The 26707-nt window shown below is 49.5% G+C and overlaps 1 protein-coding gene across 2 annotated transcripts in view; it reads right to left on the bottom strand.

Moving 5' to 3' along the window:
• UBE2D2 (ubiquitin conjugating enzyme E2 D2) overlaps nt 1–23054 on the bottom strand; it is a 31676-nt gene extending 8622 nt beyond the window's left edge. The window contains exons 1-6 of one of the 2 annotated variants that reach the window (XM_086621743.1): nt 22975–23054; nt 12381–12444; nt 8080–8111; nt 7911–7988; nt 7717–7822; nt 2621–2931 (exon numbers count right to left, since the gene is read on the bottom strand). In XM_086621743.1, coding sequence (XP_086477869.1) covers nt 2747–2931; nt 7717–7822; nt 7911–7988; nt 8080–8111; nt 12381–12444; nt 22975–22998 — 489 coding nt within the window. In that variant the 5' untranslated portion in view covers nt 22999–23054 and the 3' untranslated portion in view covers nt 2621–2746. Of the gene's footprint in view, nt 1–2620; nt 2932–7716; nt 7823–7910; nt 7989–8079; nt 8112–12380; nt 12445–22974 lie in introns of those variants that run through there. The other variant, XM_086621744.1, reaches the window with a different exon arrangement.
• Between the last annotated feature and the right edge of the window lie 3653 nt (nt 23055–26707).

Here is a 26707-nt window from a genome sequence, read left to right as displayed (position 1 = left end):
TCTACTGACCCACACAAATCTAAGAGGCACAGCAAAGCTCCTGGAACTCATGAGTTGAACAGACTCTTTTAGAAGCCACAAGCCCTCAGCTCCAGGTGGAGGGAATAAGCTCCTCAGCCAGAAGACACACATCTTCCCTAGGGCACCAACAGCAGAAGGAAGTCAAAGATGCCTAGCAATTTATACACGGCAATTAGCTCCTGTTGATGTCAGGGATGACTTCATAACAAAGTGTGTTGTGCAGCTATGACACACCCTTGTATGTCCAGAGCACACAGCTGCAGCTGAAGTAGTCTTTAGGAGCCAGAAGCAGCTCTGTACGAGCCACAGGGTTTAACACGCCTTGTGTAACACAACTTGCATTGATGTTCAAGTCAATCGGGCTAAGTTGATTCCTACAGAAGCTCAACAGTACAGGTCAACACTGAAAAACTCTATTTAAGCCTCGTTAGGGCATGACATAAGACCCAAAAGCTACACCTGGTTTCTTTAGGTATCAGCACTGGAAAGGTATTAGGTTCTGCCCTAGCAGCCTGTACTGAGACAGCGATCCCAGACAACCAAGAAAAGATGCTTTTGATGCAGAAGCCTGAAGACATGATCTGTAAGGCACAGACTTCATCAAGATCGTTTGAAGGAGCTGAGGATTATCTCCACTTTCTCAATGCAGAAGTCACCTTCCAAATTCAAAACCCAAATCTTCTACCTCGTTGGCAAAGTCTGAACAGGTCTAGTGTCCACCACTTCCAACTGTCCCGTGAATATGGACTACTAGCCACTACAGATACTACTATTGAAGTCTAGCTGGAATTGCAAACACCACTTGCTTCAGGAAAGCACTCATCTACAGGACACTTCAGGATAAGGAGAAGCAATGAAGTCTCTGGCTGAATCACAGCAGGGAGATAAAAAGCAAGCACCAATTCTGGTTGTGGCCTGGTTCAACAGCTCGTTTGGTGCAGTTACCGCTCTCTGAGGAGAGCCAATCTGGAATTCATTTACAAGTAAAGGGCCTTCCCGGGCACCAAGGTCAAAAACACATCTCCTTGAAGGCCCCTGCTATCTTAACTTTTGTCTTAAAGGCAAATAGCACAACAGCCTAAATCAGTAGAATGAGGGGAACAGGTAAGTTGCCTTCTAAAAAAAAAAATCATTATTCTTGTAGGCTCAACTCCTGCATGGGCCAAAAGGCCTCAGCAGACCCCAAACCAGTCTTCTCCCCAAGGGAGGTCCAACCTCTAAGCAAGCGTAAAGACTGCACCAACAAAATTTTTCGTTGAAGTACCAAGAAGACGGTGAGACGGTCACTTTGTGTGCCAGGCTGTCGGGACAGCAACTCAGCTGTCTGGCCCATCTGAAGTCTCACAGTCGTCTCAAGATCACCATCTAATCAAAAAGCTCGTGCACGGACATGGAGCAGTCGGACAAAAATCAGGAAGTATCAATTCTTGCATGCCACGGCAGTATCACAAGCTCACAGGAATGGAAGCTCCAGGTGAAACGACAAACATGCCAGTTAAGTTCTTTCTATGGAAAGCAGTTCGTCATCCTCCTGGTGACCAGGCCACAGGCTCTGACGGACAGCGCTGTGCTTTCTGATCCAGCTTGTCCAGCCAAGTTTCTGAGTATGAAAGCAGGGAAGTTTGTCAGCTCAGGTTTCATTCAGCCTGGTGCTCTGGGGATTATGAAACATCTCTGCTAGCATAAATTTGAGGTTCAGACACCTACTGCTGCTGAGGAATTCTTAATTCCGTTTTGGAGGCTTTATCCAGCTGTCCTACTTCTCACACCAGCTAGGACTCCTCCTTTGCTCATCATCAGCCTGACAGCCAAAAGCCTCCACACAAGGTCCACTACTTCAGGTCACTGTTCCTCAAAAGCAGGAAGAAAGCCGACTCCTGGAAGGAGTATTCGCCTGTACAATCACTGTGTTTTGAGTTTCAGGCCCCAGACCCTTGGAACTTTGAAGGTCTACAGCTGTCAAAGTTTCATTAGCACTGACAAACACTGAGCTTGTAACATTAAAACACAACTGAAAACACTGTTGTCCAACAAGCTCAAGTGCTAACCACCAAGTGACTGGTTTCTGACTGTGAATGGGCAAGAGGCACCTGAGTAAATTAAAGCAACTCTGGCCTCTGCTTGAGTTAAATCCTATTTCCTAACCACAGTCCCATCTCAAACTCTCGTCTTACCTAGTCTCACAGGAAGTGTACCTTTAAATCTGAGCAGTTTAAACTTCTTGCTTCAAAGCAACTGGAATTCCTGCTAAGTCAGTTCAACAATTTCTGGTGACGAGAAGAAAAGTTAAGTTTTGCCCAGTGTATCACAGACTGGGTGAGGTTGGAAGGGTTCTCAACAAACCATCTTGTCCAACACCCCTGCTCAGACAGGGCCATCTAGAGCAAGTTGCCCATGACCATGTCCAGATGGCCTCTGAATGTATCTCCAATGTGGGAGACTCCACAACCTCCCAAGGCAACCTGTGCCAGCACTTGGCAACCTCACCGTTAAAAAAAAAAGTGTTTCCTAATGTTCAGAAGGACCCTCCTGTGTTTCAGTTTGTGCCCATTGCCTCTTGTCCTGTCACTGGGCACCGCTGAGAAGAGCCTAGCTCTTATCTCTGCACCCTCCCTTCGAGTATTCGTATACATTGACAAGATCTCCCTGAGCCTCTTGCTCTCCAGGCTGAACAGTCCCAGCTATCTCAGCCTGTCCTCAAACAGGAGATGCTCCAGTCTCTTCGTCACGTCCATGATCCTTCACTGAACTCCCTCTGGTACGTCCATGTCTCTCTTGTTCCGGAAAGCCCAGCACTGGACAGTGCTCCAACTGTGGCTTCACCAGTGCTCAGCAGAGGAGAAGGCTCATCTCCCTTGACCTGCTGGCAACACTCCTCTAGTGCAGCCTTCTTTGCAGCAAGGGCAATATCTGGGAAATTACACAAGTAGCTACGTTAAAGATTCACAAGAGCTGGAAGTGCCAGACAGTCTCCCATACAATCCTAACTCAGCACATCTGGAGACTGATCCACACTACACGACAAAGTCATGCCACCTCACCAGTTATCTGGGTGAGCATTGTAACAGGCAAATTAAAAGCCAAGAGAATGATCAGAAACCAAGTTCCTGATTTTGAACACCACACTGTGAAGATGGAGTTCACTTAGGTCGCTGGGTACCTGGGAGTTCCCACCCAGTAAGGCTCAGTAGAGCCATTCTTGAACACCTGTAAGCAGCACCACAGAAAACTCACAGTGCACTGGGCACGAGAGAGCCTGACCAGTGTGAGCTAAACCCTTCCATGAGTGAGGCTGACGTTGCCCACTGCCACTCACCAGACAGGGTTTTCCAATGCACTTAAGCTCCACAGTCCATCAGTTACAGAAGCACAGCCAGGAGAAGGGGGCAGGACAGCAAGGCAGCCTGACCGTCACCAAAGCAGCACTCCAGTTTAGTGTTAGCTCTTGCACATCGGCTTACCCAATTCAGGAGAAAGTGGGGTTTTCCCAGAACAGCTGAGAACAGTTATGATCATGTTAAACCACTTTATTCTCCTGTTTAAGGCAACAGGGATTCTTATTTAGGCAGACTGAGATAAGATTTTTAATTTAAGCCTACGCATTTCTGCCTAAGCTTCGGAGTTTAAATTAACCACCAAGGTGCGTTTAAGACTGCATTTTGAGATGATTTATTCTACAGTTTGTATTCTTTAAGGAACACTCAGAACTACTAATACAAGCAAGTCAGCTATTCTACTGAGACAGTGCTGTTCTCCCAATTCTTCAGAACCCTTTTTAACAAGTCTAGGAGGGACAAATGTTTAGAAAGACAGAACAAAAACCCAAGACGCTAGTCACATCTACTGTAGCCAAGATCATTTTAAAGCTGCTTACGGAGTGAGAGAAACTTCTTTATTTATTTAGCAGTCTCATAAAACTGCTCCAATAGCTCCCTCACTCAGGCCTTCGCTATCTTACCCAGCAAAGAGGGCAGGCTCCCAAGCCAGATGCTCCGAGTGCCATCTGAAGCAGCCTACCATCCTCCAGAGTGTGAGGCATCAATACTTCTGCCTTAACCACTTAACTGGGATGAATAAGTAGCACTGACATCATTTTTCACAGTCGTACCACCAAAAAAAGGGGCACTACAGAGTAAAGGGAAGTCACTGCACACCCTAACCTGCAAGGGGAAAGGTGAAAGACACGTTCATGCAGGGTGGTGAGCCAGTGGAACAGGTTGCCCAGAGAAGTTGTGGATGCCCCATCCCTGGAAGTGTTCAAGGCCAGGTTGGATGAGGCTTTGGGCAACCTGGTGTAGTAGAGAGAACCATTGAGGGAGGGAACCATTCTATGACTCTTTGCACTACACGTGAATTGCAACATGACATCCAGCTCATGTGAGCTGCTGACAATGTTGGCTACCAGGTGCCAGGAGGAGGAAGCTGTGTATGATAAGCTGTTTATACTAGAGTAACTGTTTCTAGTCTTCCCCAATTACTCTATCAGTAAAGAAAGCAAATTTTTTATAGAATCATAGAATGGTTTGGGTTGGAAGGGACCTCAAAGATATCTAGTTCCAACCCCCCTTCCATGGGCAGGGACACCATCCCCTACGCCAGGTTGCCCAAAGCCTCATCCAACCTGGCCTTGAACACTTCCAGGGATGGGGCAGCCACAGCTTCTCTGGGCAACCTGGTCCTGTGCCTCACCACCCTCAAGAGGGAAGAATTTCTTCCTTATATCCAACCTAAATCTCCCCTCTTTTCAGTTTAAATCCATTTCCCCTTGTCCTGTCACTACACGCCCTTGTCCAAAGCCCCTCTCCAGCTTTTCTGTAGCCCCTTTAGGTACTGGAAGGCTGCTATAAGATCACCCCGGAGCCTTCTCTTCTCCAGGCGGAACAGCCCCAACTCTCTCAGCCTGTCTCCAGAGCAGAGGTGCTCCAGCCCTCGGATCATCTCCGTGGTCTCCTCTGGACCCACTCCAGCAGCTCCATGTCCTTCTTGTGTTGGGGACTCCAGAGATGAACGCAGTATTCCAGGGTGGGTCTCACGAGAGCAGAGCAGAGGGGCAGAATCCCCTTCCTCAACCTGCTGCCCACGCTGCTCTGGATGCAGCCCAGGACACAGTTGGCTTTCTGGGCTGCCAGCGCACGGTGCCGGCTCATGTTGAGCTTCTCATCAGCCAATACCTCCAAGTCCTCCTCAGGGCTGCTCTCAATCCATTTTCCACCCAGCCTGTCCTTGTGCTTGGGATTGCCCCGACCCACATGCAGGACCTTGCACTTGGCCTTGTTGAACTTCATAGCTGTGTTTTAGTTGTCTGCTTACAGATTTTAAGTTCAAAACAGCTTGCTTCCAACAGCATTCCCTTTTGAAGGGTGGCACAATTTAAGAAATACTCTAGGAAATCCACACTACAAATACTAAATCGCTGCTTTGGAAGGGATGTAAGCTTCATGCTGAATAACAAGTCTTGTTATTCACTTTTAATTACCTAACCCAACAGCTTTGCCTACTAGGAACACATCTAAGATTAGAGATCTGAAAGATCTCCTAACCTAACCCAACAGTTTTACCTACTAAGAACACATCTAGAGAGCTGAAACAGCCCCAAAGTCTACAAAGACAGAGTCCTAAACTGACCAAAGGCAAGATTTCCACCCTAAATGACTGAAGTTGCCTTTGTGGAATTTATTTGTACTTGTTCAGGATGGGAACACTTCTTTTAAGTATCAGCTCTTGCCTCTTACTAAGCTGATGTCTGCTTTCTGATGAGACATCCCTGTAATTTCTGAGGGAAGCATTCTCAATTTCTATGAAGTCACCAGCAACAATGTCTTCTGCTGCCTTTAATTCCTTCATGAAATGAACACCAAGGGAACTCAGTCAAGACTGTTTTCTCACTGGTTACAACTGTGTGGCTTGTGCTACATGAAGGAAAGTTTGAGCGTTCACATGAACGCTTCTGCCATGAGTGAAAAGGGATCAGCACTACAAAGACACCTAATTTCAGAGAGCACACTGTAAGAGGGAGATAAGGTGGCAGAAGAGGCTGATCCCACTGTTTAGCTAATAAAAAAAGGAGTTCAAGGCAGAGAACAGATGGAGATGTTAAGAGTATACTGCAACTGTATTTGGGTTGCAAAATTAATGTTAAGAACTATTTTGTGAGTGATTAAAGCTGGCAGCCATCAATGGGCAGCCCACTGATGCCCTTAACTAGCCTCTTAAATTCTTGCCCCACCTTTTTCCAACTGTCCTAACTCCAGTCTATCCTCCAGTATTTTCAAACACGCTACCCACCACCCCACTGCCTGAATGGTCATTCTAGGACTCTCCAACACCAACGAAAGTAAGGTGCCACATCACATATTCTCCACCTACGGTATCCTAACCAGTTACACAGCAATTTAATCAAAACATAACAGACGTCAGTACTCAGTGCTAACTTTGTGCTTCCAACAGCAGCCAGTACTCCCCTGAAAGCACTTGGAAGGGAAGTTGCATCACAACCTGACAATCACCTTCCCTCGACTGACACCATTTCTTCAGTTCTTTCAACTGACAGAGAAGACTCAGCTTCATGCACAAGCAGATTCACCTCTAACACGAGGTAAGTCAAGAGAGTTTTGCCTTTTCATTTGTTTCTACAAATGCAGAAGCCTTTAGCTGGACAGAGAAGGTAGGAACTTCTGTGGGTTCAGTAAAAATGAGACAGTTATGATGTGCACGGGAGGGCTACCAGGAGTTATCTGTCTGAACCAAAAAGAAAGTGTCCAGGAACTTCACATGTAATTGGAGGGAAGAATTACAGGCAACAGGATAGCCTCACAGAGCTGGGATACTGTGAAAGATACAACATTTAATTACAGTATCTGCAGCATTTAATTACAGAAACAGTGGGAAGCTACAGAAGTGGAATGATCAGGACATGGTCCATGCACAGAAGAGACCAAAATTATTCAACTGCCATGGCGAGACCTACAAGCCACAGATCTACACTTTCAATAGCCAGAAAAATGAGTAAAATTCAATGCTAGGTCTTCTTTCAAGGTGTTTAAAACCTCCTACTTGCACTACATAACACAAACACTGCTCTATCAGGCAAAGCACATATTCCAGTGCCCCTCAAGCTAACACAGTCCACAGGGATCAAGATGTTTTCAGTTTTGCACTAAAAATTAAAATAGCACAAGCTTGTTAAGTTTTAAAGGATGTTTTAGTACTCCGTGTCATTAGAAGTTTTGTCCAAAAAGTTACCAGAGTGCTGATGTTCCCTTGAAAAAGGGACTTTAAGGTGACAAAGAATCAAAGCAGGTTTAGTGGTTTTTAAAGGCCATAGCTCTTCCCCTACATATTTTACTTGGTGTGCATTTTAAACGTTGAAGTCTTCCATTGTCAGGTCCTAGGTTTAATTTTGATTGGTGGCTTGGATTTTCTTTTTCATTAAAGTGTTTATACTCTGGGGTGAGGTGGCAAGACTACGTACTTAGTGTAGTACAGCTTACTTGATCCACTGGTAAAGCTGAACAGTCTCCCTGTGGTCACAGGGAAACTGGATGTGCAGAGCACCCTGCACCCATGAGCCAGCAGTCACGAGACTGAAGTAGCACCACAGAAATGGTGACAGCAGGAACACAGCAGTTGGTACATTCTTAATCCAAATCAGTAATTCACTTCAGCAAAGTAAAATTAAACGAGCATTGGAGGTACCTTTTGAAATAGTTAGTGCTGGGGACCACTGTGATCGTAGAATATCAAGACAAATGCTGCCATTACTGTTAATATTTGGATGATAGATTCTTGTTGTAAATGCAACCTGCAGAAGAAGGAAAATTTCAGTCTAGGCTCACAAATGTACGTTACACCATATGGTAATGAACAGATTTATGGTACAAGCCACTCACCTTAGGTGGTTTGAAGGGATAATCTGTTGGGAAGTGAATTGTCAAGAAAAATACTCCACCTTGATAGGGACTGTCATTCTGTTAATGAAAAAGAATCATTGCAGTTTGAGGAGTTATTACAAGAAGACTTGTCATAGAAAGCTATGAACATCAATTCTCTCATACTTACTGGTCCCATTATTGTAGCTTGCCAATGGAACACTGAAAAAGAGAAAGATTTACTTCAGTTTGGAGAAGCTCACGTTATGAACTACTTACTTCCAAAGCAGCACAGAGAAGTCTATTTTAAAAGCAAAGCCTTCTGAAAGGCTGCAGGGAAGCAAGCCAGAGAACTGAACAGAGACAGAGCAAAGTACTCAACACTCCACATTCACGTAGTCCACGTTTTGGGATTGCTGCAATACCACACGCTGTGCTCTGCAAAAAATCCCTTCGCAGCAAAAATCCCGACAGTTAGGAGTCAACAGACCCAACAAATCTGTGAGTTCAATTTTGTTCTTTCCAATGCAGCACCTGAATCACAGCCCAGCTTCCAGTGACTGCACTGCCCTCAGAGTGAGCCAGAGCAAAGGTACACAAGAACTCACACCTTCCTTAGGTAGGTCTCTCCTACACAGATCCTCAGTAAAAGGGAAGGTAAGTCTATGCTTTATATACACCATATGGAAAGAGGGAACCTAAACCAGTGCTACCTTGACTGAATGTTTAAGCTTAGTCTGCAGGGAGGCCCCAAGCTTCCAGTGAAGCTGCAGAGAGCAGTACAAGTCTGAAGGGAACACGAGAACGACAGTCTGCTCAATACTCGGGAGCAGGAGGTGCTAGTACACACTGTGGGTTAAATGGACAACAATTAAGTGTCACTCGTATGCATCTGTCCAAGAGAACATCTTAATCTGGTAACACAGAAGATTTGTGAAGAATGGCTTTAAGCTTTGGACGTTTTCTGCTGCAGAATCTGTATGACGCACATTAGGAAGTTCTCAGGGTTTCTAGGTTGTCCAAAGGCTCTAACAATAGCTCGAGCAAAGAGCACCACATCAACAAGTTATCTGTGGAACAGTACTGTGGGAAGCTTCCCCCTGCATGGATGTCAGCTACATCGCACCTCCAGAACTGGGGAGCTGTACAGAAGACCAGTTGTTGCAAGGCAACTCTGCAAGATGCAGAAGTTGAGGCCACCTGCAGGTACATACTTAGCTTGCAGCTGATGCCTACAGCTTTCAAGACTACCTGTGCTCAAGGTAATTTTGGCCCAGAGCGGCACTACTTGTTCTAATCCAGCATGAGCAGTCTTCAGTTACACATGGTACAGACACTACAGCTGGGAATGATCTCCTACAAGGAAGGGGGAAAAAAGCACATTGGGAAGAGCCCTGCCAAGCCAAGGGGAGAAGAGTGCTTGGTTAGAGCAGCGGGTCTGTTAGATAGGGTGTTGCAGCTGGTAACACCAGTCAGCCCTTTGAGAAACTCCACACTCGGTGTAGAGTCAGGAAATGAAGAGAGTGGCTCATGTTGGTATGTAGCATTCACACATTTTACAGGTTCCGACAGCTTCACAGCATGTCCAAACTGGCTGTAGCGGGACAGTGAGAAACCTTGAATAAGAGGACAAAAGGGCAGCAAAAACCCAGCAGTGAAGAGCGTGGCTGATCACAGGAAAACCAGCAAGAATTTCACAGGCATCAGTAGATGCTGATGGGATTCACTGACTGCACTGGAGCAGAGACAGCACCGGACATCAACTTCTCTTATCAATGTGCAACACCACGCAGGTTAACAGAACCAACTATTGTCTTAAACCCAACAAGAAACCAGAAGGAAAAACACTTTGGCAGTGAATCTTAATATTTTACAAGCTAGAAGGGTGGTTTGGTTGATTTTCTTCCCAATCTCCAGCCCAGACTCAAAGGAAAGCACTAAGCTTTAGATTCTCACAACGCCCAGGACAAGTCTGACAAACTAAAAGATGGATTTGTCATTCAGAGCTTATTTCAGTTGATTCTCTACTTTGAAATCAGCCATTCAACAAGTCATTTACAAAGTAAGGGGGCTGCTGACTTTCAGTAGCTAAGCAGACACGTTTGGAAGGGAACTAAGCCACTGCATAGCACTCTGGAAGTATATCAGTATTTCTGAGATCTTTCAGAAAGGTGGCACGAGCACAAGACGTGAAAGTTACTTTAAGGCTTTCCGTACTCAGAACTTTCCATTGGAAGCATTCACCAACTGATGTCATCACTTCTTCCCCCAGACAATCTCCATCACCTTTGGCAGTCTTTGGACACTACAAAGTACTTTATCATGGCACAAATCACACTTGCTAACTTAAGGGAAGAAAAGCCTCGGACTGGCTCTACATCCCTGAGTAATTTCTCCTCCACCGAACTACAAGCTGCTTTGAAATACTATTTTGAAAGCAGAAATAACTTGTGGAGTAACTAGAAGCAGCTTGACACTACTACTAACGAGCCCTCAAAACCAGACACAGCTTTCACTTGGTTGAAACCATTGCTGAACAGCAACAGCTCCACTAATTTCAGTATTTCCACTCGCAGGTTTCAAGGGCTTTTTTTAATCTAGTCCTAGATTTCCACAGGAATGTGTAAGTTTCTGTACACTTCAGCGCTTCTGAATGGTTCAGAAATGATTCAGAAAGATCTTGGCAGCTAATTTTTTCCTTTCAGAAAGGACACCTAAGCTTAGAGTTCCCACTGCATAGGTGGAGGGTTTCCCTACTTAAATATGGCCTATTCTCATGAGCTGGGATGCTTCACTGAGCAGCACACTTGTCAGGGACGTGAAACAGCACACCTTGAACTTGCTGTGCACCAGGCATCCCCGTCAAAGCTTCCAAGGGTTCTTACACAGCAGAGCTGCTACCAGAGAGTGTAAATACGCTCCCCCATCTCAGCCATCCTATGCATTAAAGGCTGAGGTATATACCACAGGCCCATGGTAAAATTATAAAGTAAAAGGTGAATTCACCCGTGCTCGTCTCATGACAAACTTCCTACTGGTCCTGCTCACCAAGCTCTGACCAAGAGTTTAATGCTGCTGTAAAAACGTAGCTCACCAGGAGTGCAAAATCCCAGCTAACACGGAGAAGACAGTACAGCTGGCAAAACCATCGCAGTTTAAAGCCCTCTCTCAAAAAACTATCACGAAGGATGAGGCAACTTAATTGCTGCCCGATTCACAGCTGATCAAAGCAGACTGGGGAACATTACCTACACCTTAAGATAAAGCAGCACCCATATAAATCCCATTAAGTCACATCACACGATATATCTTGTCCTCTCTCTCTAGAGGACAGCAGATCCTCCTACTATAAAATGACATCAGACAAAAAAAATTCAGAGCAGGACTTGAAAGAACAACTGTTTTTTCTCTGCTTTAACCCAGTTGCTCGAGCTTCAAAAAGGACAGTACAACTCCAGACCACACACCAGGTAAACAACCTTGCATGGGAAAGACAACCAGCTGGCCTGTAGGCCAGAAGGATCGCCCCAGGCTATCCCCTGCATGGAACCTGGCAGGGACACCCAGTTTGAGTGCAGTTTCTAAACTCACCAGAACCGTGTGATTTAAGGGTGCGCCACCTGCACTTCCTATCTCAGACTTCAGCAGCTACGTCCAAACCAAGGGACAAGTTAGGCATGACAGCAGGATTCAGACGTTCTGGTTTTGCTCACTGAGAAAACCACCAGCCACACTCCGACCCACGCAAAATCCTGCCTGAAGAGCCAAACCTGTTTTTCAGTTCTCATACTCTGGCGTGCTCTGTAACACACCAGCACAAAGCAGACTAAAGAACAACCAATGTTTTCCGTGTTCCTGTAACTCGTCTGATAACAGTAACTATTAAACTTCTAAAAAAAATTAACAGTACTTCATGATTCAAGCTTTAGTTTCCCAACTAGTTTTCCTTCCATTCATAATTTAACCTCTTATCCCCAAGGACTACAATGTAGCCCTCTTACAAAATGCAGCGTTAACTAACTCCTGTGTAAAATACAGTTAACCCTGACCTTGCTGTACTAGCATCTAGGGTTAGGAGTAGATTCTTTTACTTCTACAGGACCATGTGTCTATGCTACATATAGTTTAGATACCCAAGAAGTTCTGAAGGCTGTATGAAGCTGCTTTGGCCACAGACCCCCTGAAGTTCACCAGCTCCTGCAGCCAGCATGCTCGATGAGAATGCCAGAACAGTTACTCAGAGGTGTAACTCAAGATGTCTTAAGTGCACAGTCGCCCAATTAATACCATGGGAGTGACTGAGATCTCCAGTGATACAGAGGAAGGTATTAAGGGATGCAGAAGGGAAACAAACATCAGATTAGCATGTGGAGTAGCATGTAGTACTCTAATCAAAAGTAACAGAAGTGTTCTTGCTAAGGAGGTGGACATCCTGTTCTGGAAGGAAAAGAGTGAGAGACTGGAAGTGTGTGCCGATAGCAGCGTACTTACTGTCATCACCAACAGGCCCTGCCGAACACTGTGCTGGAGGATCACGTGCCAGATCATTCAACTCCTAAAAAACAGAACAGTTTATTTGATTTCATTTCAAATCCAACTGTGTTATTGCTAAAAAAGCTGCTAGTAGCACTTTGGCTATCATTCTTGCTCACTAACAACCCTCACATCAGTGAGTCTTCTGAAACAAGAACGGCAACACCACAGAACTGACAGCCAGGACCCCAGAAAGCAAAGCTGCATCTGAAGTCCAGGTAACACGTGTGGCATGTGCACGTTACCTCTCCAGGTTTCCATACTCCAAGCCACACCAATCCTCATCGAATCATAGGGCGCATCACATTTGCTTTCATCGACAATAAAACTCCAGAAATCCCAAGCATTACTGAAGTATTACGTACTCCACTCTGGCCAGGTCACGGAGAGAGCAGACGGCCTCAATCCAACGACTCTCAGCATCAGCCTTATTTTATCCCCCATATTGTACCAGCTCCAGGTCGCTCCAGCTGCAGTGATCTAGTTTATCATCTCCAGCCTGCCGCAGCCTTTTCGCAGGACACAGCTTCCATAACCTGTGGCTGTTTCATCTCCAGACGCGTGCATCGGCGTGGTTAAATGGAATAAAACACAAGGCCTTCTGCACCTCCAGAAGTGGAAAAGCTCACTTTTCTATTAGCTATGTCAGTCAAGTTTTCCTCTGAAGCAATCCTATCATGAGTCTCGATTGCTCCGAGTGATTCAGAATACTCCTGAACTGCACCGAGCTTCAATTTGAAACAGAATTTCAGCCCAGATCAGAACAAGAGTCCACGCTGTCACCAGTAACTCACATCAGCAGTTTGCTCAGGAAGTGGACATTTAGTGGGAAGCACAAATAGCAGACACAGTTTGCCTTTCAGTTTTACTCTATTTCTGGCTCAGCCACTGACCTGCTCTGCATGACAGGCACAAACATATCAACTTTTTTCTGTTCTGGCTCACTCTACACACCTAAACACAAACACCAGACAACCATTATGAGGACAACTAAACCCAGCGCTCAGGAAATGCTCTTGTGCTGCCTCTGGCCCACCATGTGTCCAGCTTTACACCTCCCAGCCTTCAAGGGCTGCCAGAACAGTCCACAGGGGGGTTTCAGATACCAGCCTTACCTGAAGCTTTTGATAGACAAATAAGGACAAGACCAAGACAAGCTGATTGCAGGAATGGATAAAAAAAAGGATAAAAAAAAAAGGATAAAAAAATGGATAAAATGGAAAAAAAAAGCTTGTCCATTAATGGCCTTTTTTCAGGCAGTATTTAAGCTCTTGAATAGACTTCTCTGGGAGTTCCAGTTTCTACTTCCCATGAACTGGGAGGCCACCCCTAACCAAACCCCCTCTGTTACAAGAGAAGAATGCTGCCTTACGCCAAACAAGCGACTCTTGGGATCTTTCCCTCAGCATGCAGTCTCCTAGAAGTCTTGCAGTGGAGGTACAAAGCTTCACATACCCTGACTACTATAAAGCACACACAAGTTTGGTGCTGCTCGCAGCAGCTCCCAGCTTTTTGAAAGCCCAGCTGAAAGCCTCCTGACTTGACGCCAGGCTACCGAAGCTTTCCTAGCGCTCCTACCGAGCTTCACGCAGCATGATCCAAGAAAACCTCGCTCCCACACTTTGTGGTTCAGCATGGACTTGGACAGGAGTAGATCCTGAGCACACAGCACCTGCTGAAGAGCTTACTCACTCCTGAAGGTGAGGAGCATCTCCAGATATCCTCCAAAGGATGAAAGCCCTGCAGAGTTGTCGGTGATGTGTGTCAATTCAGAGGAGTCAACTTTAGCCAAGCAAGGATTCCCTCCTTACCTCCTGGTTGCAGGTATCAGCTGGCAGGACAATCAGTAACATGCTCACTCCCCACCAGCACACTCCACACCACCTGCTGGACACCACTGCTTTAACTCCAGAACATTGAATATGCTGAGTATCATCCTGAGCAACAGAAGAATACCACTCCACCCTAGAGCAGTGCACATATCATAAAATACTATAAAAGTTTTAAGACAGCGACAGTCTGAAAAATATGGAGCAGCAGACTGTGCTGTGCTCCAGCACCAGTAAGCCCAGAGACATCCTGCACAGTCAGCGCAGCCACTGACACACGACTTCACTGGCACCTGAAGGTCACACACACCTTCTCCATGGTCAGCCTAGTCACAGCTACAACAAAGCAAGGCTCCACACACACACAGATTCAGAAGTATGGGAATGAAAACTTAAAAAAACAGGAATATGCCCACTCCTTCTAAAGGTATATAGAGCATGCTCCGCTTCCAAATGCTATTGGACTCTGATCTTCAAAGACAATTTAACACCATAGTACTCGAAATACCAAACATCTATTAAAAACCCACAAACCACACCTCTAAACCTCTCTTCTTACCACTTCTCATCCCCTTCACTCCCAACCTATGCATAAATACAACGCAACTACACTAGATCTGGAAGAAGTACAATTGTAAGAATCTGTGTTCTCCATGTAAGACCACAACCTACTATGGATTTTATTTAAGCACCCAGCATGTCCCTTCCCTACTATAAAGAGGAAATAGTTACAAACACAGGCTCCAGGTGGAGCACACATTCCACCAGCTAGTAGAAGACAGCTCCGCAGCTGCCCCGCTCACCCTGCACCTCACTGCTTCACCAAACTGGACGAAACAACACGCCTTCAGTGACACCAGGAGGTACGTCTCGCCACGGATGTGGAGGCAACAACGAAGTTCAGGTAGTAACAGCCCTGTTTTTCACCAAAACACCGTTTCTTCCTCTTCAATCTCCAGTTCCAGCTAGAAGGAATACTTTCGGCTTTCTGAAGCCGTGCATCTCACTGGAAAGGGATGACTTACAATGAGCTCTCATACCACTTGTCTCAGCGATGCAGCTCTCGCCTAACGCAGCATTTCAGGTTCTGCTCTACAAATCCACAGACTGAAATATCCCAGATTAAAACGCCCGTGTAAAAAGCAACACAGGCTCCTTGTACCTGGAAAAGTTAAGCAACAACTCAATTTGAGCCCCTGCGATACAAAACCTCCCAACTTTTGCAGAACAACTGCTCGGATAACGATGAGGAAGTTCGACGTCCACAAGACGCCTCTGGAGCACAGCCACCAGCTGCAGCAGACCACCAGTTGCCTCTGCACACTGGAGAGGCTAACGCATTACTGGATTTCCTCACAGGGTACAGATGATCCCTTTAGGATTCTCTTCAAGATGCCAACATGACAGCAAGACTCCCACGACTCACTTGTCAGACCTGCAGAGCCAAGTTTAAAACCAGGAATGGCAGCTAGGTACGGCTGCACTTATCCAGGTACAAATGGAGAGGAGCACCCACGGCTGCAGCACAGCACCAAGCTTTTGGCAAAGTAACCTCTCAGATGCCTTCTGAAGGCTCCTGCAGATTCCAAGGCACTGTGAGCACAACACCAGACCCAGGGAGGTCTTTGCTCCAGATGTTGCTGACAGAGACTAAGAACCAGCTGGTTTGTAACTCAGAACAAACAACTGAGTTCACATAAAACTGGAACTTGTGATACATGGAGGGCTCAACCACAGTTCGGTATCATCTACAAACTGGTCATCACTGCACGGATCAGACCCTGCGCTGCAAGGCCTGCTGCATTTCCCTGTGACCTGGCAAGGCTTGCTGGTCAACCACCAAGTCTGATCTTGACAAGGCTGATTTTAAACCAAAACCTGTAGAAAGTCGTAGCTGGTTACCATTTGAGACAGTTTCTGATCCTTGAGCACACACAGGTTTTGCTTTAGGAACTTGAAGGTGAAGACTGAAGCAGCCTTGAGATGAAGTTTCAGTTTGAGTTACTCAGCTCCCTTGACACGAGCTGCCTCCAGCTGGAAATCCAACTTCAAATATTTTCTGCCGCGTCCCCTACAGCAAAACACTCCTGGGATGGCCCCGCTGCCACAGCTCATACCATCAACCTGACCCATCTTGCAGCTAAAAGCATTAATTAGTTCCTCAGCAAGAATGAGGAAGTGGAAGCACAGCACAAAGCAAGGGTCCAGGTGTCTCGCCCAAAGGCCAAGGTGAACAAAACTATTACCATTATGCCCAGCAACTAGAGATCCTAAAAGCTACAAAACTCACACGAGAAACTACCATTTCGGCTCTGAAAGCAGATTTAACTGTGTTCCTAAGTTCCCAACAAAACGAACCCCTACTCAGGAGTTCCAAGAAAGTATTTTAAGGAAAAAGGAGAGAGCTTACACCACAGACCCCCCCCAGCTGTGCTCCCCAAGTCATGAAAGGCATGGGCTGCCAGCAATGCCTCAGGGCACACAGGATCACCCTCCTCCCTTACTCCAGGCCCCAGCAGCTACTGCACTGCATTTAAAACAGATCATGACCAAGGAGTCCCAAACTGCACAACAAGTTTTTGAAGCACCAAACGTAAGTGCTTCAAGCCCAAGTGCAGACCAGCAACAAGTAGTGTTCCTCAGGGGTCAGCGTAGGGTCTGACACTGTTTAACATTTTGTCAGTGACATGGACAGTGGGATCAAGTGCACCCTCAGCAAGTTTGCTGACCACACCAACTGTTTGGTGGACACGCTGGAGGGAAGGGATGTCATCCAGAGGGACCTGGACAGGCTGGAGAGGCGGGTCTGTGAGAACCTCATTTAGTTCAACAAGGCCAAATGCAAGGTCCTGCATGTGGGCTGGGGCAATCTCAAGCACAAGTACAGGCTGGGCGGAGAATGGATTGAGAGCAGCCCGGAGAAAAAGGACTTGGGAGTGTTGGTGGATGAGAAGCTCAACATGAGCCGGCACCGTGCGCTGGCAGCCCAGAAAGCCAACCGTGTCCTGGGCTGCATCCAAAGCAGCGTAGGCAGCAGGTCAAGGGAGGGGATTCTGTCCCTCTGCTCCGCTCTCGGGAGACCCACCCTGGAATACTGTGTTCAGCTCTGGGGTCCCCAACACAAGAAGGACATGGAGCTGCTGGAGCAAGTCCAGAGGAGGCCACAGAGATGATCCGAGGGCTGGAGCACCTCTGCTCTGGAGACAGGCTGAGAGAGCTGGGGCTGTTCAGCCTGGAGAAGAGAAGGCTCCGGGGGGATCTTATTGCAGCATTCCAGTGCTTAAAGGGGGCTACAGGAAAGCTGGAGAGGGGCTTTTTACAAGGGCGTGTAGTGATAGGACACAGGGCAATGGCTTTAAACTGAAAGAGGGGAGATTTAGATTAGACACAAGGAAGAAATTCTTCCCTCTGAGGGTGGTGAGGCAGTGGAACAGATTGCCCAGAGAAGCTGTGGATGCCCTATCCCTGGAGGTGTTCAAGGCCAGGCTGGATGAGGCTTTGGGCAACCTGGTGTAGTGGAGGGTGTCCCTGCCCATGGCAGGGGGGTTGGAACTAGATGATCTTTGAGGTCCCTTCCATCTCAAACCATTCTAGGATTTTAAGTCTTACCTTAAAGTTTAACCCTGCATGTGTTTCAAGTCCTAATTAGTTTTAATTGTAAACTCCAAAGACATTTGTTAGAGAAGTCCAAATTTACTCCTCTACACAACAATTCTCTCCCAGTCTAACATGTTCCTGCTAATACTGGTCTGGCCAGAAGGAAAGACTAGTTTTAAGGATTAAGTTAATGCCAACACAGCCTTTACTCAGAATAACCAACATCACTGGCAACATCAAGAAGCCAATCAAGTGATTAAAAAGCCAGCATCCTTTAGCAGTCAGTTCCAGCAATTTTAACAAACCCCGGTACGCAGTGGAGTCCCCCACCTACACTCCAACACACTAGATGTGCCTCCAAACAGTCAAAGCCCTTTTAGCTTGGGCTCCACAGGAAGATCTTACTCCAGTTTGAGTTGTTTTCAAACCACAATTTACTTAAAGACTGCATCATTAACTTGATTATAAGCCTCACTTTCCCTTCGGGTTGCTGCTGTAAGCAACACAAGCTTCTAATCCGACTTTAGCAAGTTTATTCGCCCGAAGCCCCCGAACCCTCCTGTGATAGGCCCCGAATGGTTACCAGCTTCCAACAGAGCAGTGCCAAGCAAGGCAGCATCAGGGCTAAAGTTGAATAGATGGCACTCTGCCTTACCACAGCAGCAGGATCCCAGCGCAGAGGAGCAGCTCCCAGCTCCCCGCGCAGGTCCGCTGCAGAGGGCAGGCTGGGGCACGGGGCTGCGGCACGTTCCACCTCTACCTGTCACTGAAGGTACTGTGTAGGTGTAAGAGTCTGGACCCACCACACATCTCGCTCAGCTCTGCTCTCTACTTGCCAAGCAGCACACGGCAGCACTCACACATGTGCCCCGAGCTCAGATCATCAACGCCCTACAGCACCCACAGGTGCTCTCCTGGTCTACAGGACCCTCGTGATTCCAGACTATCTGCCATTCTACGGCAACCTCTCCTATTAAGAGAAGCATTTTAATCTTCATAAAGACTTTAATCCCTTCCCTTTGACAGAATCTGTTTTTTTCAGCACTTGAAACGGCTCAGACCCACTGACTTTGACTTCTCATAAAACTCTGCAAAAGTTAGAAGGCAAAGCAGTTAAGTGAGGAGCATGAGAGAAGTCAAGCTGTATGAAACAGGAATAACCAAGACACATGTCAAACTCTGATGTAACTGCCACCTTTTTTTTTTAAAAGCCTGAACAGCAAGAACACCAAAGCAATGTATAACTTCCTCCTGGTGTAGAATATGAGTACCAGAAAAGCCCAGCCAGTATAAGCCTTCCCAGTATTCTCTGTACTGGCTACACACAAGATATTTAGCACAGATGGGCTGCGCTGGCAGCTCCACGAACACAGCAAGAGGCCGTAACGGAAGGACCAAGTTGTTCCCACCGGCGGCTGCTCAGCAGAACCGGTGGCGCAGAAATAACACCCAGTTTGCCCAGCACAGGTAGCATGCAAGCAACTCGGGTAACACTAGCACTGTTCGATTGCCCAGTCCATCTAAGGCACCCCATCCGCAGGTGGCATTCACTCCAGCAGAAGTGATGCTTCAGAAGGTCAAGAAGGTCTGGACTACAAGCAAGCCCATCATCATTGTCCACAGCTGAGAAGGGACATCACTATGGAATACAGTTTAGTTTTGTAAAGCAGCACCTGTTTTTTAGGCCTTTACAGTATAAGCAGTACTAAGCCACCATTCCTCTGCTACAGGAAAATGTTTTCCTTCAGCAGGGCTGGAGCACAGCTTCCCATTCGCCCTCCCCCTCACTGCAGGGTCCATCAACCAGTTCATATGGGAAAACCCGTAAGAGACAATGAACTAACCTTTTACTTGCACTCTCATTTCAAAGCAACTCCAGTGTCCTACTTATTCCATTACAGGTAAGGCACTTCCTAAAGACAGGCACCACAGATGGAGACGTGGCTGACTCCAAAGTGTTTCAGTTTAAACCTTAAAACAGAAGCTGTTCATTATGGCCCTCCAGTATCACTCCTATCCTACCTCTGGATATCCTCACATTGCATCTCTTATAAAAAAACAGATACATGATAAAACAGGTCATTGTTATATACATAAAAACAAGTTAAATTGTTATACTTCATTGTTATCCCCACACTTCATGGGGACTCTGGCTGGCACCACTGCCCACATCTCAAGCATTTCTCACAAGAAAGTTGCAAGTTTTAGACCTGCAGGCCAGTAAGCACCTAAGCAAGAAAGACCACCACCACAGCCTGAAGGACTGTGGTGAGTACTACAAGGAGCAATCTGATATCAGGTCTCAAGTCTTGAGCTCTTCCAGAGCATCTGCTTCAAGAACAGCTGCTGCTCCGTGCAGATAGCATTACCCCGGCTCGAGTCTCTGGACAACCCCAAGAGCAACCGGAGCCGTGCCAGGACCAAGCGCGCAGGCTCCTGCACCACCTCGCACACCAGCAACACCATTACTTACCGGCTGCAAACTTCTCCTCCTGCCCTTCTTCCAGCCCAGAAGGGTCTGACACACAAGAAGCCATTTTTCAGGTGACACTGTATCAAAGATTTACTCCTGGGATTTTCTGCTCTTTCCAAGTTCTCATGCCTGTACTGTCCCAGGACACAAAAACTTGGGAGAAAACCTCGCAGTGCGGGGTCAAGCATAAAACCCAAGCTGCCAAGCACAAGAGTCAGTGGCAAGATCTGAGACCTGAACAGTGATACATCGACACCGATTAAAAACCACCTAAGCAGCAGCTTCCCTTCCTATCGCTTCTTTGTACTCGAGTCTATCGGGATTGCTTCCATCTGATCCACATCCCGCAGGGTTTTGTTCCTGCCACAGGGTGTGCAACAGTAAAGGTCAGAAACTTGCTATTCGCCTCGTTACCCTGACAGGGATGGTCACTACATGTGAGACACCACTGTTTTTCCCAGAAACCAGAACAGAAACAAGATCATGATACCAACACTCTCCGTGGGGTTTAGAACAGCTGGAGTACAACCAACCAATGATTATTGCTTAGTAGTTGAGCGAGACAACCACAGGAACTCAAATTAAGAGTGCTCCTTTCCAGTCTGTAGCTTAACTCCCATCCAACTTTTAAAGCACCCAGGCTGCTAGAAAAAGTGGGTTTATTTCCCTCCACATATTTTTTTCTGTTGGAAATGTCACCTACAGCCCTATCGTCTTCCTTCTCCTCAACAGCCACCACTCTCACTCCACTGAAACCCTTAGTACTTTGCAGGGCTCAATACACACCACTGCCTTGGTGACGCTCTCACTACTTCCCAAGGCTTTTTTAAAGACTCTTGTAACCTTACACAGTCCCCATTATCCCTCAGGATTCCTTCTCCTTGAAAAGCAGCATGAAGAATCAGTCCACCAGCACCCAACATGAACAAAGACTCAACACACGCAGCTTCTCTCATGTTAAAAACCACAGGCTCGAAACAGAAGTGCTCCAAGGGGGCCGAATCCTGAACCTGGGCACGCACTAAGCTACAACAAAGCGGCTTCCTCCACTTCCCAAGTTTCCTGATAAAAGATGTACCCTCCTCACAAAAGCCCTGCACTATCTGCGTGCCCCAACCCCTCCCAGCAGTCACATCTACCCTGCTCGGCAATCACCCTTCCGACCTGCTCCCAAGGAGGAAGCGCTTTTGGAAAACACCTGCGAGCCCACAAACGCGGTGTGGAACAGTCTTCACAGCGTTCTGAGGATCACTAAAGTCAGCGACAGAACGTCGCAGGCAAGTGACACCCAGCTGGAGCACAACTTCCTTACGTAACCCGCTCCCATACGCTTCTCCGGAAATTTCAATCCACTAAAATTACTCTCAAAATCCTTCCCTTTCGAGCTCGACCTATTCCGTGAGCATACATAAGCCTTCAAGCTCTCTTCAATTTTCTTCCCCACCTTAGCTTGAATTTGATCAATGCAACACACGAAGCTTCGCAAAAACTCCAAGATCACCTATAACCAAAGCAAAGATGTTAACATGTAACTCAAATCTGACCCCGTGCGCAGAACAAGGCACAACTAGCAAACTGACCTTAAGCATTAGGTAGCGGGTTCACATCCGGTTCTAAGCAAAAATTAGATTTATATAGCCATCGAGACTGGAACCCCTATGGGAGGGCTGGTTTCTACACCTGAACCTTGCATGGAGACTCCGAACTCACAGGTACACGTTCTGCAGGGAAAAGGATGCAAGTCCCCTGCCTGACTCACCAAGGTAATAAAAGTATACTTCAATAATCCTTTTTTTTTTTTTTTCTTCCCTGGTAAAAGATCCTGCGATGACCAAGCAGAGCACAGTTTTAAGACCACAGGGGATTCAGCAGCGGCGTTTTTCTGAAAGGCGAGGACACCGGGCGCGGTGCCCCTCGGGCTCCGGGAGGCCGAGGCCCCTCGCACGGCCTCCCAGATGACTCGGGCCGCAGAACAGCACCGGCCCCACTAAAACCACTAAACCGCACGATTCCCAGTAGCCGAACGCGACGAGTTTACCCCGCTCGGCGCTTCAGCACCCAGCACCGTGGCTCCCTGAGGAAGGGGAAGAGCATTTCGCCGCGAAGCTCCCGCACCAAAACTTCCAGCGCGGGCGGCGTTCCGCTCCTCCGGGCGCCTCCTCCCACCAGCGGCGGCCCCCGCTGCAGCGCGGGGCTCCGGCCCCCCGCCCCGCCGGATCCCAGCGGCCGCTGCCACCCCCCGGCCCGCCGCCGGCGCCCCCTCGCGGCCCCGGGGGCCACGTTGCTCCGGAGGGGCCCGGCCGCCGAGGCCCCCCCCGACCGAGGGCAGCGGCCCCCCGGGGAGGTGCCCGCTGAGGAGGGCGCGAACAAAGCGGCCCGGCGGGCCGGGCCGGAGCCCCGCGGGGAGCCGGGGAACTTCTCCTCCGCTCGCACCGCCCCGGGCCCGGGCCTCGGCGCCCGTCAAACCACCGCCGAGGCGGGCACCGGGGGCACAGCGCGCCGCCGGGGCAGGGGCAGGGCCCGGCCCGGCCTTCCCTCCCTGCCCGCCGGGCGCGGGGCGGCGGCGGCGGCCCGCCCGGGTTATGTAAGGCGAGCGGCGGGCCGGGGCGGGCGGGCCGCGGCCGGGCGCGGGGCGGCGGGGCCCTGCCCTTACCTTGTGGATTCTCTTCAGCGCCATTGTGTGCGCGAGGCGGCGAGGAGGGGCGGGCGGGGAGGGGGCAGCCGGCGGGGACTATTTTCTGAGGGGGAGGGGGGGGGGAAGGAGGAGCGCGGAGGTGGCGGCGGCGCGGCAAAGAGCGGGGGGAGGGGCAGGGGGAGGGGAAGGAGAGAGGCGAGGGGGGGGAAGGGAAGGAGGGAGGGGAGGGGGCCCCCCCTGAAGGCGGCGGCGGGCGCGGGGGGGGGCCTGCGGGCGGGCCGGCCTGGCGCGGGGCTCCGCTGGCGGCGCCGCTGCGCTGGAGCTCGCTGCCGCTGCCGCAGCTCCTACCGCATCCCTCCGCCGCCGCTTTATGCGCTGGCGCCGCCTCGCCGGCCTTCCGCGTATCACTCCGCCGCGGCGATCTCGCCGCCGCCGCCGCCGGCGGGTGGTGCGCGGTTGGCGGCGCGAAGGCGGCCGCCGCGGCGGGGGCCGAGGCCGGGCTGAGAGCGAGGGGGAAGGGCCGGGCGAGAGGAGAGGAGGAGCGGGGTGGGAGGGGTGGGGGGAGAGGGCGGCGGGGACTATTTGTCGTGCGGCCGCCGTGCAGAACTCTCCAGAAGGGGGAGGGGGAGAGCGCGGAGGGATACGGCGGCGGCGTGAGGCGCGGGTCGGCCTACGGCGCGCGTGACGGCGGCTTCTCGCGAGAAGACGCGGCGGGAACGAGTCCCGGCCGCGCCGCCGCCGTGCGGCCGCTGAGGGGCCGGGGAGCCGCCGGGGCCGCCGTGCCCGGGCCGCCCCGCCCCGCCCTGGCAGCCTCCTAGGGCGCCACTGCCGCCCCTGCGGCGCTCCCTGCCCGGGGACAGGGTGGCCGATCCCGGGGGCCCGGGACGAGGCCGGTGAAGCGCCCGAGGCTCCTTTCCAGAGGAGGGCCGCGGCCTGCGGGGCGCAGCCCGGCGGTGCAGCCTCCCCGGGGAGGCCGGGGGGGGCACCCGGGACAGGCCGGCGCCCTCTGGGAGCACGTAACGTGGTGCCGGTGACACCTCGTACCCGGCGGGGGTGGCGCGTGGCTCAGCATCCCTCCCCCGAGGGTGGCGGGACATGGCTGGCACGCGGTAGTTCGGTTCTAGGCCTGGCAGGGCGCGTGGGCAACGTGCACCAAGTAGGTCACGGCGTGGCTGCGTAATAAAGGTTCAACCCATTGAACAGGCTTTTATTTATATAGCAGGTGCCAGGCTGACCAAGTGTGGCAAAACCACGGCGTTGGGTGAAGAACACGGGGCAAGTGCCCGAGTGTAGGACGTGGGACCCTCCAACAGCTCTGGGGTCCCCAACACAAGAAGGACATGGAGCTGCTAGAGCGGGTCCAGAGGAGGCCACGGAGATGATCCGAGGGCTGGAGCACCTCTGCTATGGAGACAGGCTGAGAGAGTTGGGGCTTTTCAGCCTAGAGAAGAGAAGGCTCCGGGGTGATCTTATAGCAGCCTTCCAGTACCTAAAGGGGCTACAGGAAAGCTGGGGAGGGGCTTTTGACAAGGGCGTGTAGTGACAGGACAAGGGGAAATGACTTTAAACTGAAAGAGGGGAGATTTAGATTGGATCTAAGGAAGAAATTCTTCCCTCTGAGGGTGGTGAGGCACAGGAACAGATTGCCCAGAGAAGTTGTAGCTGCCCCATCCCTGGCAGTGTTCAAGGCCAGGTTGGATGAGGTTTTGGGCAACCTGGTGTAGTGGAGGGTGTCCCGGCCCATGGCAGGGGGGTTGGGACTGGATGATCTTTGAGGTCCCTTCCAACCCAAACCATTCCATGATTCTGTGAAAATACTCAACTCCACACAGCAAGAAGCAGCTCTGGGCTTGGAGCTTGGCTCCAAAACATCCCCTGGGGTCAGACTGTCCCTTTGCTAAAGCGCCCTTCTGCCAGCCGGTCCCTGTGGCCAGCAGAGCTACCCACAGGATTAATTCGCTTGCTGCTTCCGAACGGGCAAGGTTGGCAAACCCCACGCTACTCCTGATGTCATGCTGGCGATGGAGAACTCATGCCCGCCTGCCCCTTCCTCCTGCCTGCGTCGCTGCTGCCCGCGGTGGTCGAGGTGGAGGTGAGGATCTCCGGCAGAGCTCGCCCTGGCCTCGCAGGAGCCCGGCGACTGCTGCCTCTCGGCAGCAGTTGTGGTCCCCTCTTGCTGACTCCGCTGCCAGTCTTTCCGCAACGATTCAAGATTTCTTCCCTGGTGGCTTTGGCATGTTTTGAATTAACTTGTCCATGTTTTGAATTAATTTCTCTTTCCTCCTCCACATTCGATGTGAAGAAAATAAATCACAAACCATGAAATGGTTTTCTGGGGTTGGTTTTTTTTCCAACTGCTTTGGTTCATTTTGCGGCTTGTTGCTCTTTTCCCTCTTTGCCTTTGGACACCCCTTGGTTGCAGAAAAGCAGACAACAACCCCGCACCAGCCCTGCCACTCCCAGCACAAGGGAGCTGGAAATGCTCAAATGCTAATCCCAAGTGTTCTTGGCCATAAGATCCCCTCAGACCTGAGTCAGAGGCAAAACTGCTTCTCGTCCAACGTTTTTCTGCTTTCCTCTTTTATTGCCCAGGCAAAGTCTGATCCCGGTCAGGCAGTCTGATCCCGCTTACTAGAAGTGACACAGTGAATTCCTCTTTACTGGGAGATGTTCCCTTGGTCCCCAAGAGCCGTACAGCAATGGTAGCTGTGCCCCTTGCTCAAACTTGGTCCATCTCTTGACGGAGCAAATGTTACGTCTCGAATTGCAGCCCTGCTGGGGACACGAAAGGCTCCTTCTCCTCAGGCATCACGCCAGAAGCATCCTTCTCATGTTTTTGGGTCACTTTTCAATATATCTCCAAGTCACAGCTTCTAAGGACTTCCCTTCTCAGAGGGCTGCACGTCAGCCAAGATGAAAGTCATCTTTTTCCAGTACTCTTAGGAAAAAAAGTGTTGGATTTTGTCCCCAAATCGGAAAATTATTTTTGGCTCACAGTAGTAAGAGAAGCAGGCTGGATTGCTACTTTTTCCTTGTCGAGCTTTGAAAAGTCCTTTCGGAGTGGCAAAGCATTGTAAAATTCAATCCAGAGAATCCATAATTTTTAAAATGAAAACAGATCATAAAATAGTTTTGTTGTGGTTTTAGCACCATGATAACTGTGGTACTAGACTATAGCGTTACTGGTATGTGACTAGGACCTGCTGCTTCTCACCAGAGGGACACGATCTGCTCGGAGAGATGAGGAATGCAAGTGGAAAAGTCACTTTTCATCGTTGTTGTTCGCGAGGTCAGTCCCCTGGGATTTGCCAAAAGGCAAATCTCGGTTGCAGCTCCTGAGGTTTGGCCCGTAGCTGTGGAGGGAGAGATGTTGACTCGCTGTAGGCTGCAGGGAGTCGAAGACTGGGCCGTGCCTATTCCAGAAGGTATTGTCCTCAACATTCACAGTTAGATCTTGGCCTGATGTGGCCGTAGATTGAACCCTTTCCACTGGAGCTTGGACGTGTCAAAAAACGCCGTGAGATGCAAGAAAGATCAGGCACAAATAACCACTAACCTTAGATCCCAGGGAGCAGAGCCAGGGAGTACCTGGCCCTGTTGAGCTCGAGGGCAGGATTTCCCCCTCGCGCTGTGGCTTTCATGGCCTTTGCATTCTCTTCGCCTGCGCTTTCCCTCTTTGCTGAAGCGTGCTGTTTGGATCGCCCCTTCATGGTCCTGTCTGCAGCACATTCCCACTGCCAGTCTCCTGCTG

The sequence above is a fragment of the Tauraco erythrolophus genome, chromosome 16 (genome assembly GCF_009769465.1).
Source record: "Tauraco erythrolophus isolate bTauEry1 chromosome 16, bTauEry1.pri, whole genome shotgun sequence".
Classification (NCBI taxonomy): Eukaryota; Metazoa; Chordata; class Aves; order Musophagiformes; family Musophagidae; genus Tauraco; species Tauraco erythrolophus.
This window is presented reverse-complemented; position numbering and strand designations above follow the sequence as displayed.